The sequence below is a fragment of the Rhinopithecus bieti genome, unplaced genomic scaffold (assembly GCF_001698545.2).
Source record: "Rhinopithecus bieti isolate Rb0 unplaced genomic scaffold, ASM169854v2 scaffold_36869, whole genome shotgun sequence".
Classification (NCBI taxonomy): Eukaryota; Metazoa; Chordata; class Mammalia; order Primates; family Cercopithecidae; genus Rhinopithecus; species Rhinopithecus bieti.
The window spans coordinates 536,318-551,719 of NW_016815448.1; the positions used below are offsets into that span (position 1 = coordinate 536,318).

Sequence of the window (15,402 nt, forward strand, 5' to 3'; positions counted from 1 at the left end):
ATTGGGCATGCATTTATTACCAAATACCCTCAGTGCCAGTTTCTGCCAGCCCCGCCCAGTACATTTCCTAGACTTTACCTTCACCCTTGCAGGTGTTCCCACGGGAGCAGCTGAGATTCAGGGGGGTGGGGAGCTCATCTGAAACAGCACTTGATCTGAAACCCTGGGTCTCCATCTGCCTTTAACTTTTTCCTTCCCCTCCTGGCCTTGGAAAATCACAAAGTCCAGGGGCCTGGTTTTAAGACCGTGTTTGCCCCTCTTTATGTGATACTTACCTGGTCGTGCTTACCTCTGAACCTCTGGTGAGGGCCGGGGGGATTCCAGAGCCCCAAGGGCCTCTGTGCTGCCGGCCCAGGAATACCCGGGCTTGCTCACCTCCCTTCTCTCTTGTCTGCAGGTTGGAGAATGGCTGTGGGAATGCATCTCCTCAGATGAAGGTGTCTGCCTGGCCCCAGCTTCTTTCCTCTGCTCCTCCTGGACTGCAGGCCCCTCCTTCACCCCCTGACCCTGAGGGGCTCTGTGTGCGTGGGAAGCTCTCCTCCCACAAACACACCCTTGAGTCTGTGACAGGTGTTCACAGGGCCCTTGCTGCATGTGGTGCCCTGGGCCAGGCCGTGCCCGGAGGCGCAGAGGCCTAAGGTGGTCTCCCTCCTCCCCCACTCCCTGACTCCATGGGCCTTTTATTCCTTTTGGGAGGTAATTCATGCCCACAGGTAGAGCCTGGGAGATGAGGAATAGTGGCTGGAGTTGGCCTCTGAGGCCCACAGGGCTCCTGGTGGCCAGTGCTATGGGAGCTCAGAGGAAGGCAAGGCCCCTCCCTGGAAAGTCAGAGGTGGCCCCAGGCCATTCTCAGCTGGGGCTTAAAGGGAAGCAAAGAGGGGACGAGAAGATGTGACTGCAGCCAGGATTTGGTTGAGGAATGGTGGGAGAAAGAACTGGAAAGGTAGACTGGGTTGGTGGTGGGGAGAGCTGCACTGGGAATAAAATCCAAGGGCCTCACCGGCCAGCAGGCTCCCCGTGCTCCCACCCTACTGTGCGTCCCAGCCTCTGCCTGCTGGAGGCTCTCACTGGCTTCTTCTCCTCCGAAGGCTAAGCCTGTTATCCCCTCAGGACCTTTGTACTTATCCCTTAGCCTGGAAGTGTCTTCCTCTGGCTCTGCCTGACAGGATCCTTCTTGTTCTCATCTCAGCCAAATGCTGGGTTCCCAGACAGGCCCCCTCCCATCTCCCTATCTGGAACACCCTCCCCTTTCTCCCCACCACACTCTGCCGTGGTGTCCTCTGTGATTTTTTTCAAAGCACTCTCTCCAGGTGGAGTTGTTTTCTTTGCCTACTTGTTTTCTGTCCTTTGGTATCTCTCCTATCCCACTGGAGGGTTGACTTCCCTCCTGCGGGCCCCCACCTCCGCTTCTCCTTGCTCACATGCTGCCTGGCTCTTGGCTGACACTCAGAGACTGATGTGGGCTCGCCCTCGCAGGCTGGGCACTGTGCTAGGTGCTGATGCTGCACTTCGGCCCTGGCCTGTGGGGCTGCAGTCAGGCAAGGGGCAGAGCAGTTAAACAACCCGTGATGTGCAGTGACACGGGACATTTTCCGTGAATCTGCACTGGAGTCGGCTCCTCCAACTGGAGTCGGCTCCTGAAAATGGGAGGGGAAGAGGCGACTCCAGTGCAAATTCAGGGAAAGTGGCCCATGTAAGCAACTACTGGAGCTGAGAGCTGCAGGGGGCGAGGGTGGAGGAAGAACAGGATACCTGGCAGGCAAACCCAGGAGGAAAGGGAACCCAGGAGGAAAGGGAACCCAGGAGGAGGATCCCTTGAGGAGCCAGAGTGAGAGCAGGACCCCAGAGCAGGCAGGAAGTGGGCAGGGCCCCATGGGCCAGGGCCAGGGGGTCTGATCTTTGTCCTAAGAGCAGTGCAGACCACTGAAGGGGTTTGAGCCAAGGTTGGCAAAGTCTGATTTGTGTTTTGAATAGGTCAGCTAAAGAGCCTGGGCTTTCTCCAGTAGACTAGTGGCCGCCATTGAAGCCGAGGGCGGGAGCTTCACGGGGCTCTGGTCAGGCAGACTGGAGGAGGAGGGTTGGAGGCACCTGGGAGGGAGGAGGAGGAGCATAGTTGGGCCATTGGAGTAGATAAGGAGTGAGGCCTCGTGGGCAGTTGGAACTGAAATTAGCCTGGGCAGGGGAGGAGGGGGCATGGGAGACCCATTTCAAAGAAGAATCCTCAAAGCAAGATGACAAGCTACAGGAAGTATGGAGGACCCTGGAGCCTGGGAGAATGGCCGGGGAGCAGAGTGGTCTGGGAGGCAGGATGCAAGGATCCGATGGGTATATGGAGTGTGAGGTAATGGATCACTCATGTGGAAGGATCCAGGGGGTGTTTGAGACCAGAGTTTGGAAGAGAGTTCAGCACTGCTGGTAGTTTTGGGAATCACCCATGTACAGGCGACATATGAGGCAGTGAGGAACTCTGCAGGGGGCCCTGAGATGTGGAAATGTAGGGAAGAGCAATGGATTGAGGTCTGAACCTGGAGGATCTGCCATACACAGAGCTGGGAGGAGGGACAGAGTCAGTACCAGAGTTGGAAAAAAGCAGGGTGGGAGGGGGAACCTGCGTCAGGAGCCTTGCCCGGCAGGTGCTGCCCCACCAGCAGGGGCTTGGCAGTGGTTACCACGCACTGCATCCCTGCTGTGGACTGGGAAAGGGCCGCTGGCACAGTGTTGGAGCACAGAGGGGGAAAGGAGCAGGAGGGATTCCAACTCTGCCAGTTAGCAGCTGTGTGGCTTTGGGCATGTTACTTAACCTCTCTGAGCCTCATTTATTTCATCCATAAATGGAAATAATAATACTTTTGTCAAAGGTGCATTGTGAATATTTAGATCCTCAGAATAATGCCTGGCTTGTAGCAAATGGTAGCTGGAGGGAAAGGAAAAAAAATCCAAGTCAACAGCTAAAGGGTTTTCCTATCAGAACTGCTCTGGACCTATCTGGCAGAGGCAGAAGCACACATGCGGAGGGGCATGGATTTGCCCCGCCCTTAGACATGGTGTGTCTTTTCCTGGAGTCTTGGTCCCAGGTGCTGTACCTGGGCTCAGGTGAATGTGGCAGGCAGAGCCCTCTGGTGGTGTGAGTGCTGTGTGGTGCCCGTGCTCCTGGTGACACAGGGCCCTCACAATCCCTCCCTCCACGCTCTCCTCTCGTCCTCCCAGTCTTATTTTCTTGTTCCTCTTCCTCCCAGGCCCGGAACTTGCCTGTTTGGCTCCCCAACCAGGACGAGCCCCTTCCTGGCAGCAGCTGTGCCATCCGAGTTGGGGATAAAGGTTGGTGGTCTGAGCCAGTCGGGCACAGCCTGACATCTGCACCCTGCTGTCTCTGCCTCTCTTGTCCTGCTGTCGTCACTTTTGACCTGGGTATGCCTGGGCCAAGGTGGCATGCTGTACTCCTCAGGGTCTGTGTTCCAGGCTGCTGGCCACATCTGCCTCCTGTACCCCTTTCTTTTGCTCAGGGCCTCCCCACCTGCAGCTCAGCCTCTTGGGGATCCCTCCCACCCTTACTGCAATAACTGCCCTCTCCCTCCTGGAGTAGAGATCAGGCGGCCCTTCCCACAGTTCAGTCTGGTCTCCTCTTTAGTCTCCTATGACATCTGCCTGCCAGACCACTCAGTGTTGACCCTGCAGCTGCCTGTGACAGCGTCTGTGAGAGAGGTGATGGCGGCATTGGCCCAGGAGGATGGCTGGACCAAGGGGCAGGTGCTGGTGAAGGTCAATTCTGCAGGTGGTGAGTTATGCCCCTGGATAGACCCCAAGGAAGGGTGGCCCGTCGGATGTGCGCCCAGGTCCCCCAGTCAAGATCATTGTCATCATTCTCGTCTTCCTCAGTGTGAATAATGGCTAGCATTAATGGGAGGTGGAGTGCATCTATTCGAAGTGCATTTCATGCAGTGTGTAAGAACATGAGCTCTGGAACCTGCTTCTTGCATTTGGCACCAGCCCTTTAGCTCGCTATCTGTGTGTCCTCCGGCAGGGTACTTCATCTCTCTGTGCTCAGTTTTATCATCCGTAAAATGGGAATACTAGGAGTACTTGCCCCTTGGAGGAACTGTGAGGATCAAATGAGTTCATCTATGAAAGCATTTAGAATGGTGCCTGGCACATAATGATACATAACTATTAGCTGCTATTACTATCATCATTTGTGTTTAGTCACTTAATAGGAAATAATAACAATCTCATGAGGTGCAGGTACTTTTATCCTATTTTCAGAGCAATGGAGCTCAAAGGGTGTGAGCTATTCGTCAAGCTCACACAGTGAGAGTAGCTCGTCTTGCAACTTAGGTAGTCTTCATTTGTTTAGTCACTCAGCAAACATTTTTGAGGATCAGCTATGAGCCAGCAATATGTTAGGAGCTGGAGATACCACAGCAGGTAAAACAGGTCAGCCTGATGGTTAAGAGCATAGACTGTGGACTCCCAGACGTGTGAAGGCATCTTAGGCTCACCATTTACTAGCTGTGTGATGCTGGGGAAGTTGCTTAACCTCTCTGAGCCTGCATTTCCTCACCTGTCAGATGAGGACTGTAATTGTATCTACCACAGGGTTGTAATGGCTACTAAGTGAGCTAATGTGTGTAAAGCAGCACAGGGCCTGCCACAAAGTCAGTGCTGAGAACATGGTGGGCTCAGGATTATTAAGATGGGCCTCCAGAGAACCTGGAACATTCAAAACCACCATTCTCTGCGGAGGGCATGGGCCTGACAGCTGGACCCCAGGGCAGACAAGAATTAGGGGCGTTCAAGAAGTGGGAATGAGAAAAGAAAAGCCTTCTCCCTTCAGTAAGTGGGGAGTGTTGAAGGGCACCTGTGTGCCCTGCCCTGGGAAGCACTGCCCTCTGCTGGCCATCTGGTGAGTTGCAGTTGCCCAAAGGTCATGTGTATTGAGACCCTACTATGTGCCAGGCACTGTTTAGAGCACTGATCGCCAAAGCACTTGGATTGACACCCATGTCAATAACCAATATTTAATTAAAACCCACACCCCACTGTGTGAATATTTGTTTGTAAGTAATACACATATATTACTACATTAATATCATAATAAAGATAGATAAAATAGAAATTGATGGAGTAGAAATGCAAAGCAGGTAGAAAAAAATAAATGTAAGTAGAAGAGCTCATATTTTTCCCGGGCACATGAATGATCTGATGTACCTTACTTTGGAGGCCACTGCTGTAGGGACTGGGAACTCAAGCACAGTCCCAGTCAGTCCATGAGGAGCTGATGAAAATCAACACCAAGGCTTATGTAAGACACTTCCCAGTTTTCAAAGGGCTTTTATACATAGCATGTACTTATAGCTACTATTTATATACATTGTTTTGTTTGACTTATGAAATAGTCAGGGCAAGTCTTATTGTCTCCATTTTACCAGGGAGGAAAGTGAGGCTGAGGGAGGATCAGACCCTGCCCAGGGTCTTCCTGACTCACTGAGGATCTTTTCTCATCCTCTTGGATGTGCTTTCCTGGGCAGCGTGGCTGCGTGGGCACATGTACCTGTGTATTCTGAGCACCTGCCCAGGACTTCAACCCCGCTACAAGGAGAAACAACCTCCCAGCCTCCCAAACATCTCCTCCACCCTGTCCTCCAGCTGGTCCCTGGCCTCCCTCCCTTCCCCCACCCAGGCCGCCACTGCTGTCTTTGCAGATGCCATTGGCCTGCAGCCAGATGCCCGTGGTGTGGCCACATCTCTGGGGCTCAATGAGCGGCTCTTTGTTGTCAACCCACAGGAAGTGCATGAGCTGGTAGGGACCAGGCAGGGTGCCAGGGCCCAGGGAGGAGACCTATTTTGAGCCTGGAAGGGGTGGATTCTGGGGAGGGTCCCAGGGAGAAGAGGGAGGAAGGGCCTGGCTCTGGCTGCTGCTGGGTCCTCAGCACACAGAGGAAGGAGTGGGCTTCAGCTGATGGGGGAATTCCCAAGATGGTGCAGGGCAGGGGCTGGCAGCACTGGTTGGGAGCTCCCAAGGAGAAAGAGGAGGACCTGCCCTAGTTAGGGGTTCCTCAGGAGACAGGAGCCTAAAAGGAGGGGTCTCAGCACTGGGGAGCCCTATCCTCCAGCTGCTACAGCCCCTAGACACCCTCTACTCGCCGCTCCTGCCCTCCTAACCCTCCTGCTAACATGAGCATAGAGTCCTTGCCCCAACCCTCTCCCCCTACCCTGTGCCTTTCCCTGGATTCCTCAGGCAGCCCCCTGAGCACTCTCCCACCCGCAGACCCCACACCCTGACCAGCTGGGGCCCACTGTGGGCTCTGCTGAGGGGCTGGACCTGGTGAGTGCCAAGGACCTGGCAGGCCAGCTGACGGACCACGACTGGAGCCTCTTCAACAGCATCCACCAGGTGTGGGAGGCAGAGCTGGGGGAGGAGAGCAGGCGGCGGGAGGCCTGGCTCGGCTCGGCACTCATTGACCTCACCTGCTGCCCCTGCCCAGGTGGAGCTAATTTACTATGTGCTGGGCCCCCAGCATCTGCGGGATGTCACCACCGCCAACCTGGAGCGCTTCATGCGCCGCTTCAACGAGCTGCAGTACTGGGTGGCCACCGAGCTGTGTCTCTGCCCGGTGCCCGGCCCCCGGGCCCAGCTGCTCAGGAAGTTCATTAAGCTGGCGGCCCAGTAAGTCCCTGTCCAGCGGGTGGGGCGTGGCCAGAGTCCCTGGGCTACCTTTTCCTAAACCCCCCTCTTTGCTTAGTATGTTGCCAAATCTGCCACCCTATTTGTTCCCTGGGTCTCCTGGAGCCTCTGCCTTCCCACCCCATCCAGCTTGGGTCTCTGCAGAGGCTGGCCTGGCTGTTGTCTGGGGGCACTGTGGGGGTGGCTGCTTCCCTTACCCTGAGGGTCTCTGGGTCTTCTGCTCACAGCCTCAAGGAGCAGAAGAATCTCAATTCCTTCTTTGCCGTCATGTTTGGCCTCAGCAACTCGGCCATCAGCCGCCTAGCCCACACCTGGGAGGTAGGTGTGGTCTGGAGGGCCCCCTCCTGAGGTCAGGCCTCAGGCCCTCCTGGGAGTGCTGGATGGGGCTGGGCCTCCCCCAGAGCAGCTGCTCATCTGCCTCCCTTTCACAGCGGCTGCCACACAAAGTCCGGAAGCTATACTCCGCCCTGGAGAGGCTGCTGGTGAGTGCTCAGCCCTGCCTGGCCTGGCTCTGCTAGGATCAGCTGGGTTCGGCCCTGCCCTCCAGACATCCTCACTCTTGGCTTCCCCACAGCCCCTATACCTGTCCTTTGTCACTTTTAGGGTTCCCAACCTTGGCCCAGGGCCTAGCTCTGGCCTGTGAGTTTGGGGAGCTGGCTGAGGAGGGGGTGTTCAGCACTAGGATAGGGGTTGCATGGTGCACTCTGGCCCTCAGTGTGTGTCTCTGCATGGGGGCAGGAGATCCTGTGTGAAGACTGGGCTGGAGCATGTGGGTGTCCGGTCCTGGGGTCTGAGGTACCAGGGCAGCGTCAGGGGCTCCAGAGCCCAAGGGCCTGGTATGGAGCGCCCATGGTGCACCAGGGCCTGTCTGCCCCTCAGGAGCTCCGAGGGGCTTGTAGAAGAGGCGAGGAAAGACTTGGGGGTGGAACCTCCCATCTCCAGGAACTTTTGAGGATTTTGAGGGTTTCGACTGTTCTGGAGAGGAGAGAAGAGGTACTTCATCAGCATAGCCTGGGAGCTCTTCAGAGAAAATCCACCTCGTGGGGCTCAAGGGGTTCAAAGGAGTTTACTCTCCAGAGAGAGAAAGGGAGAGAGAGGGAGGGACAGAGAGAGACAGGGACAGAAGGGGACAGAGAGATGACAGAGACAGACTTTTCCAAGAAACTTGGGGCCCCTCTAAGTGCTGAGAATTTTCTCAGTGCTAATGGGAGACTGGAAGCCCCATGCTCGCCTGTGACAGAGCCTGGGTGAAACCTGGGGCTGAGGAGAGGCTGAGTTGGGGCCTCTGCACCTGCTCAGGGATGGGCATGTGGCCCCTCCTTGGTTGGGTGGGGTCTGTGGTGGCTTATGCTGTGTGCAACCCCCTCAGTGTGGCTTCTTCCCCTAGGATCCCTCATGGAACCACCGGGTGTACCGACTGGCCCTCGCCAAGCTCTCCCCTCCTGTCATCCCCTTCATGCCCCTTCTTCTCAAAGGTAACAGGGCTTCCTGCCTCTGTCCCCCTATTCCCACGTTCCTGCCTCTGTCCCCCCATTCCCACCTTCCTGCCTCTGTCCCCCCATTCCCACCTTCCTGCCTCCATCCCCCCATTCCCACCTTCCTGCCTCTGTCTCCCCATTCCCACCTTCCTGCCTCCGTCCCCCCATTCCCCTTCCTGCCTCTGTCTCCCCATTCTCCCCTTCCTGCCTCCGTCCCCCCATTCCTCCTTCTTGCCTCTGTGCCCCCATTATCCCTTCTTGCCTCCATCCCCCATTCCCTGCTTTCTGCCTCCATCCCTTGCTTCCTACCACCATCCCTCCATTCCCCCCTTCTTGCCTCCATCCCCCATCCCATACCTATCTGTGTGTGCACTCACACTGTTGGAGAGATTACACCTCAAGTACTGATGCCTCGGGGAGCACAGAGATGAATTAGGAGTTCTTAGGCTGGAAGAATTCAGACATCCAGACAAATTCGGGCTGCCTTTCAGGGCCTGAGAGATACAAGGAAATGCCGCTGGGGCCTGGAGCGGGCAGAGGCAGGGGCTCTATGGGGTGAGGTAGGCCCAAGGGAGCCGTTATGCCCTTCATCTTTTCTGGGCTACAGAGGGCAGAAGTTTGGGGACCTATGAACAAAACCTGTCTCTTTGCAGACATGACCTTCATTCATGAGGGAAACCACACACTAGTGGAGAACCTCATCAACTTTGAGAAGATGGTGAGTTCAGGGAGCAGGCGTTCACTACTAACAGAGGTTGGGGGACATGACTGTGGCCTGGGAAGGGGCAGGGCTTGGAGGCGGCTTAAACTTCTTATGAATAATATGAGGATGAATACTTACTGTGTAATAGCCCCTGCCTTATTCCACTGCAACTGGAAGGTCTGCCAGGGTGGCAGCCTCAGACATCTCACAATTCAACAAGAGCCCTTCCAGCCCTCTTCTCTCTAAGCCTTTGTCGCCTAGCCTCTGCCTCCTGTCCTCTGCTTGGTCCCCGCTGGGGTGAAGTACACATGACCCCAGCTCTTACAGTCCCTTATCCTTGGTTCAGAGGGAGCTTGGCCTCCCTGCTGCTGCACAGGGCAGGACAGGGTTTCTCCCTCAGGCAAGAGCTCATGTCCCGGTGTTGTCCACAGAGAATGATGGCCAGAGCCGCGCGGATGCTGTACCACTGCCGAAGCCACAACCCTGGTGAGAGGGCGGGTCCCTGGGGCGGGCAGTCCCCCACCCTACATCCTCTGTGAGGATCCAGGGTGGCCCTGACTCTGTGACCCCTCCCCCCCCCCCCCCCCAGTGCCTCTCTCACCACTCAGAAGCCGAGTTTCCCACCTCCACGAGGACAGCCAGGTGGCGAGGATTTCCACATGTAAGTGGCGGGCAGTGTGGGGTGGGCGGGGAGGGAGTCCTCATGGTAGTTACCCATGGCTGGCACATCCTGGGCACTTGCCATGTGTCAGGCACAGAGCCTGGCCCTTCCATACATGATGCTGATAATGTTCAGACTCTGTGCTCTGAGCCACAGGACTCTTCTGTCCCCTCACCTGTGGGGTGGGCAGGGACAGCCGTCTTTAGGAATTGGTGATGGGAAGTGGTTGGTGGGTGGTGGAGGGCAAGAAGGCAGATGTGATATGGCTCCTTGGAGGGGGAAACGTTGGGTTCCACAAAGGGGTGTTGGTGCCTCCCTGACCGCTCTCCTCCACCAGGCTCGGAGCAGTCCCTGAGCACCCGGACTCCAGCCAGCACCTGGGCTTATGTCCAGCAGCTGAAGGTCATCGACAACCAGCGGGAACTCTCCCGCCTCTCCCGAGAGCTGGAGCCATGACGAGGGGCTGGGACTAGAGCTGGAGCAGGCACTTGTGGCCTGGAAAGCCAGGGCGTGCCGGGCCAAGATACCCACAGGCTGGCCACAGTTGAGCAGGGCTCTCTGTGGAGTGGACTCGAGTCCCTGGAGCAGGCAGCGTGGAGGCAGCCGTCCCCTGTGATGACTGGCGGCTAAGGAGGACCTTGGAGTGGACCCAAGCCGGGAATAAGGAATGACCCAAGGCCAAGGAAAGGGGGACAGAGAGGCCCCAGGAGTGGGTGGAGAGTGGAGTGCGCTGGGACGTTGTGTGCAATAGAGAGCTCTCCACACCAGGTGTTTTCCAGATTCTGTGCCTCTGGCTTTGTTGTCCAGCCAGGCCTGCAGTTTGCTTTCACAGTGGACACAGAGAGAGAGAGAGAGGCTGCATGTGTGTACCATGTGTGGCAAGGGCAGGGCCTTGGCCTGGGGCAGGGGCCCCCTGCTTTCTTTCCACAGCATCTGAGATAAACATCGGGCGGTGGGGCTGCGGGGCTGCGAGCCTGTGCAGTGGTCCCTGAGGAGCTTTATTGTTACTGTCAACATAGTAGTGTGCTCCAGGCCAGCCTGGAGGGGGCGTGGCAGGGAGGCTGAGGCCCCGCCCTTCGGGAAGGAGCTACGGAGGAGAAGCAGCCCCATGCTGGGCACGGGCCAGGCCGGGTCCAAGATCCTGATGCCACCCAGATGGGCCTCCGGGGCTCTGGCCACAGGGCTCTGGCCTCCAGGCTGGAGCCTGGAGCCCCTGTCAGCAGCCAGACAGGGTGACCATAAGCTCCTCCATGGTGATCCAATATGACTTTACAGTCCAGATGTAACTGGCAGCTTCCTCCCTACTACAATCCCTGCTCTTCCACACTTGAGCTCATCCTGGCCTGTTGGGTGGTGTTCAGGCTTCTGGGGTCTTCTGGGGGTGGCTTGTGATAGAAACAATGCTGAAACTTCCACGGAGAGCCCATCGCTTGTTGAGGCCTGACAGACTTCCAGGAAATCAGGGTTTATCATCAGTGTTGAGAATGGTCCCAGCAAGCTCTGGTCACATGAATTCCTCTCTTCCCTTCCCCTTCAGCACTTCCCCTAGGAACCAGCTACTGCAGGACCCCTCCTGCAAGGCAGAGCTCACCCAGGAAGCTCCAGGGACTCTACCCTCTTGCCTCACTATTGCCCTGAGTCCTGGCAGCAGGAGGCACTTGTCTGGCCAGAGAGAGACCTCATGGCCCCTGGCATGACCCCTGAGTAGGTATTGAGGCTGCAGGGTCTTGGGCGTCTGGAGGCAGCTGGTTTGGCCCCTCTGCACTTCAGCCCGATGGCTGTGGACAGACAGGCCCCCTGCTTCCAGAAAGGGTCAGAGCCTTTAGCAGGGAGGCAGCACAGCTGGGCTTAGACCTCAGGTCACTAAGTGAATCTGAGCAAGTCAGTGAACAGTTCTCTGCCTTCTCCACCTGTAAGCCAGATATGATAAACGCCATCCAGCACTTAGTGACAAACACATAAAACAGTAGCTCCTGCCTCTGTAGCAGAGGTGACAGCCAAGGGCAGTCCTGTGCTATCTAGGTCTGGTAGTGGGGCAGCCTTGCCTCAGGTGAGGGCTGAGGGAGAGACTGAGGTGGAGCAGATGGCAGTGGTAACCAAACCAGTTCCCTTGCCTTGGGTGGGGACAGAGGAGAAGCACAGAAGCATCCGGAACTAAGCAATCAGGACAGGAGGCTCAAGCCTGGGTGAGTCAGGAGTCCAGGGGCTTTCTTCTCTTCCAACCCACTGTCTGCTGGTGTCTCGGCAAAAGCCAGCCAGCCAGCCAGCCAGCTGCGGCCCTTCACCATCCTTCAGACTCCAGGGTGAGCCCAGCCCAGCGACACAACAGAAACCAAGCACTATGGGGGCTGGTGTCCTCCACCAGCATTTCTCCTCTGGTCACATCTGTGTCCTGATGGGACTTCTCCCTCCACTTTGGACCATCAGCTTTACAGTCCAGACTACCCTGCAGCCACCCTGCGGCCTCCCAGCTGCCCCAGTCTCTTGAGCAGGATGCCTTTTGAGCCTGTTGGGAGAGGCCTTGCCAGGAGAATGGTGCCCGGGGCAGGCAAGAGGACACAGTCTCTGGGAGCCAGAAGAGCTGCGGCCCAGGGGGCCGGGCCACTCCCAGAGGACAGGAAGCCCAAAAGCAGGGAAAGGCTCCATGTTACAGTGGCCCCATGCTCGGAGACTGTGCTGCCTTCTCTCTCCCTGACTGCCCAGGCATGGGGTGGCGTGGGGCAGGAGGCATCCTCTGGTGTTCCCTAGTAGCCCAGGCTGTGTACAGGGGCTCCCATTTTGTGTCTCAGTTGCAGGAAGGCCACGAAAGGAGGAGGGGCTCATGGGACTGCTGAGAGGAAGGTGTGAAGAAAGGGAGTGTGGCCCTACATCAGTCCTTTAAAAAGCCTCTGTTACCTGAAAGGAGATCAAGCAGAGAGGAATGGTTGCGTGTGTGTCCTACTGGGCAGGACAGGACAGAGGGAGGTCACTGTTACACACACATCTCCCTCTCCTTTCCTCCTTCCCCTCCACTTCCCTGTGAAGGCCTGGGGCAGGCTGGTGTGTACTGTGGGGTACACACCAGGGAGGGCCACGCCTCCCCACAGAAGGGGTGGAGTGGTCAGTGGAGCCAGCACCCTCTGCTGCTTCAACATCTCCGCCTGGAGCCAGCTGTCCCCTCTCTCCCAGGCTCCATCTGAACAAAAGGCAGGCACAGCCTGAGATCCGGCTCCCCATACCCCTCCATTCAGCACTTAGTTAGAGCTGGGTGGGGGCATGCCTGCCTTCACACGCTGCCTTATGGCTTTTGTGTCCCCAACAGCCCTCAGCCTCTGGCTGCTCTCCTTCCCAATAGTCACAAGATTTACCATGATAGTAATAGGTTAAGACTTGAATAGTGTTTTCAACCTCTTTCATCTTCACTCTGTCTCACGTTATCTTATTTTTATCCTGATGACAGAATAGGTACTACAGGTATTTTTACCCTGGTTTTACAGTCAAAGAAGCTGAGGCACAGGCAGGTTTGCCCAAGGTCACATAACTGCTTAATAGCAGGGTAGACAGGTGAAGTAACTGGATATGTATCAGCCATGCCCTTTCCCCATGCCCCCAGCACTCCCCATGACAGCTCCCTGAATCCCGGCATTTTATTCTTTTGTAGGATTAGACCCAAGCATACAAATTCCTTTTTCCCTCTCTCCATTCCCACATCCTTTTATTTTCACATGCTTACTATAGGCCTTGTAGGGGCTCTGTGAACAAGACAAAGGCCAGGTACAGTGGCTCATGCCTGTAATCCCAATGCTTTGGGAGGCTAGGTGTTTTGAGACCAACCTGGGCAACAAAGCAAGACCCCGTCTCTGTAAAAAGTGAAAATGACCCGGGTATGCTGGTGTGCACCTGTAGTCCTAGCTACTTGGGAGGTTGAAGTGGGGGGAATCACTTGAGCCCAGGAGTTCGAGGTTACAGTGAGCTATAACTGCACTCGTCCTTTCTTTGGTTGACAGAGAAAGACTCTGTCTCTAAAAAAGAAAAAACCAAGACTGGTAGTTCTGGCCCTCATGGGGTCAATCATCCAGCTAGGCAGCCAGGTCCATCAGTAACAGAAGATGCTGAGGGATAAAGTCCAGAGCAGCAGAATCCCAGGGCCGCGGCGTCTCAGTGCTTACCCTAAGCATTGAGGCCCAGAGCTGCTCCCGTCAGAGCATAGGTTCATAGCCCCAGCTCCCCTGAGCCCTGCATAGCTCTGTCCCTTGAGATGGGGGTGCTCTCCCCTTACCACTGGCACAAGCCACCTGAGTAGCAGGCAGGTATGGTGGCTGGTGGGCTGCAGCAAATTCTGACCTGGCAGTTGTCCTCAGCCCCTTTCTCCCTTCCACAGACCTATAGGCCAGAAAGTACATGTCTTTCCAAAATGTGTCCTAGTACCCCAGCCCACACTCAGTACTGAGCTCCTCCTACATCTGCCAGGCCATGGATCTATACTAAGTAAGTGTCCACCCAGGCCTGTCCAGTTGCTGCAGCCGATTTAGGCACCCTCCTCTCAGATTCTGGACTCTTCAAGACCTGAGCCGTAGCCTTCTTGCAGCACAGTCTGCTGGCATCTGAGGGTGAAGGGGCTTGCAGGCCAGGACACAGGTGACTGCCGTCCCTCCCAGTGATAATAAAACTGGATCATCCTGAGAAGCCAAGTCTGACTCAGCTGCACTTAAGAGTCTTCTCTCCCATGCCTGGGGGCCTTCCTAGAGCAGGTGCCTCGATGGGGTCAGGGGAGGATGCTGCTGGTGGTAGTCGGTAGAACACAGAGGAGCCTGGTGACTCCCAGAAGATAGAAGGTTAAGCTTACAGCTTGGACCCACTTTTTGTGCTACGAGGTGTGGGATTCTGGTTGTGTGTGTGTATGTAGACTCTGACCAGTGTGCACCCTAGACCAGGGAGCTGGATGCTTCAGGCTTCACCCTGACTCTGCCTGCCTTGCTCTTGGCCCTTGGAGAGCACTGGGGTCTTGGTTTTCTCACTGGAGTGAGTTGTAGGCAGCTAGAGCTGTTTTGGACTGCTGAATGGAGGGCTGTACTGGTTTTCCTGGCACTTAGGTGATCCTAGCCAGCAGAGAGGTAGAGACAGGGTACCTTTCTAGGGGGCCATGACAACAGGATATTTTAAACTTACTTGACCACCCAGAAAAGTGTCCTGTACACCAGAGTATAAGGCAGCATAGGGGATCCCATAGGTGGGCAGTATGCTGGGGCAGGGGGGGCCTCTGTCTCTCAGTAGCCCTGGGCAAGGCAAGTGCCTTCCTCTCCCTGGGCCTCACTTTCCCCATTTAGAAACAGGAATTTGGATGAGAAGTGTTTGAGGATCTATGAATTCGGCAACTCAGGGTGTCAAAAGGGCCCCTTTAAGTATCTTCCCAGTGGTGGCTTCCAGCCATGACTGCTCATGGGAGGAATAGTGAGCTGCAAGCACTGTTTCATTGGAAGGGTTCTCAGAGCTCCCTACCCCTGAATGCAGGCTACCTGCCTGAGTGCATGACTGCTTGCCTTCTACTCTTTGAGTTCTAGTTGTCAGTAGAAGGCCCATGTTATGTAGATACATAAGTTGGGAAGATTCTAATGGCCCAATTGTAGATTCTAATTAATATTTCTTTTTTTTTTTTTTCTTTTTTGAGACAGAGTCTGGCTCTGTCGCCCAGGCTGGAGTGCGGTGGCCGGATCTCAGCTCACTGCAAGCTCCGCCTCCCAGGTTTACACTATTCTCCTGCCTCCGCCTCCCAAGTAGCTGGGACTACAGGCACCCACCTCATCGCCCGCCTAGTTTTTGTATTTTTTTTTTTTTATGGTGCACTACATGATGATTTTATATGCATATACATTGTAAAACGGTTACTACCATCAAGCTA

At 55.7% G+C, this 15,402-nt stretch overlaps 1 protein-coding gene and 1 long non-coding RNA gene across 2 annotated transcripts in view; one reads left to right on the plus strand and one right to left on the minus strand.

Annotated features, from left to right (window-relative positions):
* The window catches only part of RAPGEF3 (Rap guanine nucleotide exchange factor 3), a 39,846-nt gene extending 26,948 nt beyond the window's left edge, over nucleotides 1–12,898 (plus strand). Inside the window, exons 16-28 of the mRNA XM_017853130.1 lie at nucleotides 398–437; nucleotides 3,237–3,318; nucleotides 3,629–3,775; nucleotides 5,700–5,797; nucleotides 6,266–6,391; nucleotides 6,483–6,664; nucleotides 6,910–7,000; nucleotides 7,114–7,164; nucleotides 8,070–8,157; nucleotides 8,814–8,878; nucleotides 9,295–9,349; nucleotides 9,453–9,524; nucleotides 9,862–12,898. Of these exons, the coding sequence (XP_017708619.1) occupies nucleotides 398–437; nucleotides 3,237–3,318; nucleotides 3,629–3,775; nucleotides 5,700–5,797; nucleotides 6,266–6,391; nucleotides 6,483–6,664; nucleotides 6,910–7,000; nucleotides 7,114–7,164; nucleotides 8,070–8,157; nucleotides 8,814–8,878; nucleotides 9,295–9,349; nucleotides 9,453–9,524; nucleotides 9,862–9,980 (1,216 nt within the window). The 3' untranslated portion in view covers nucleotides 9,981–12,898. The remainder of the gene's footprint in view (nucleotides 1–397; nucleotides 438–3,236; nucleotides 3,319–3,628; nucleotides 3,776–5,699; nucleotides 5,798–6,265; nucleotides 6,392–6,482; nucleotides 6,665–6,909; nucleotides 7,001–7,113; nucleotides 7,165–8,069; nucleotides 8,158–8,813; nucleotides 8,879–9,294; nucleotides 9,350–9,452; nucleotides 9,525–9,861) is intronic.
* Nucleotides 5,002–8,807, minus strand: LOC108515950 (uncharacterized). The gene is made up of 2 exons (XR_001881681.1): nucleotides 8,557–8,807; nucleotides 5,002–7,753 (listed from the first exon to the last, which is right to left on the minus strand). It is a non-coding gene; the product is annotated as an uncharacterized LOC108515950 (long non-coding RNA).
* Nucleotides 12,899–15,402: the final 2,504 nt, after the last annotated feature.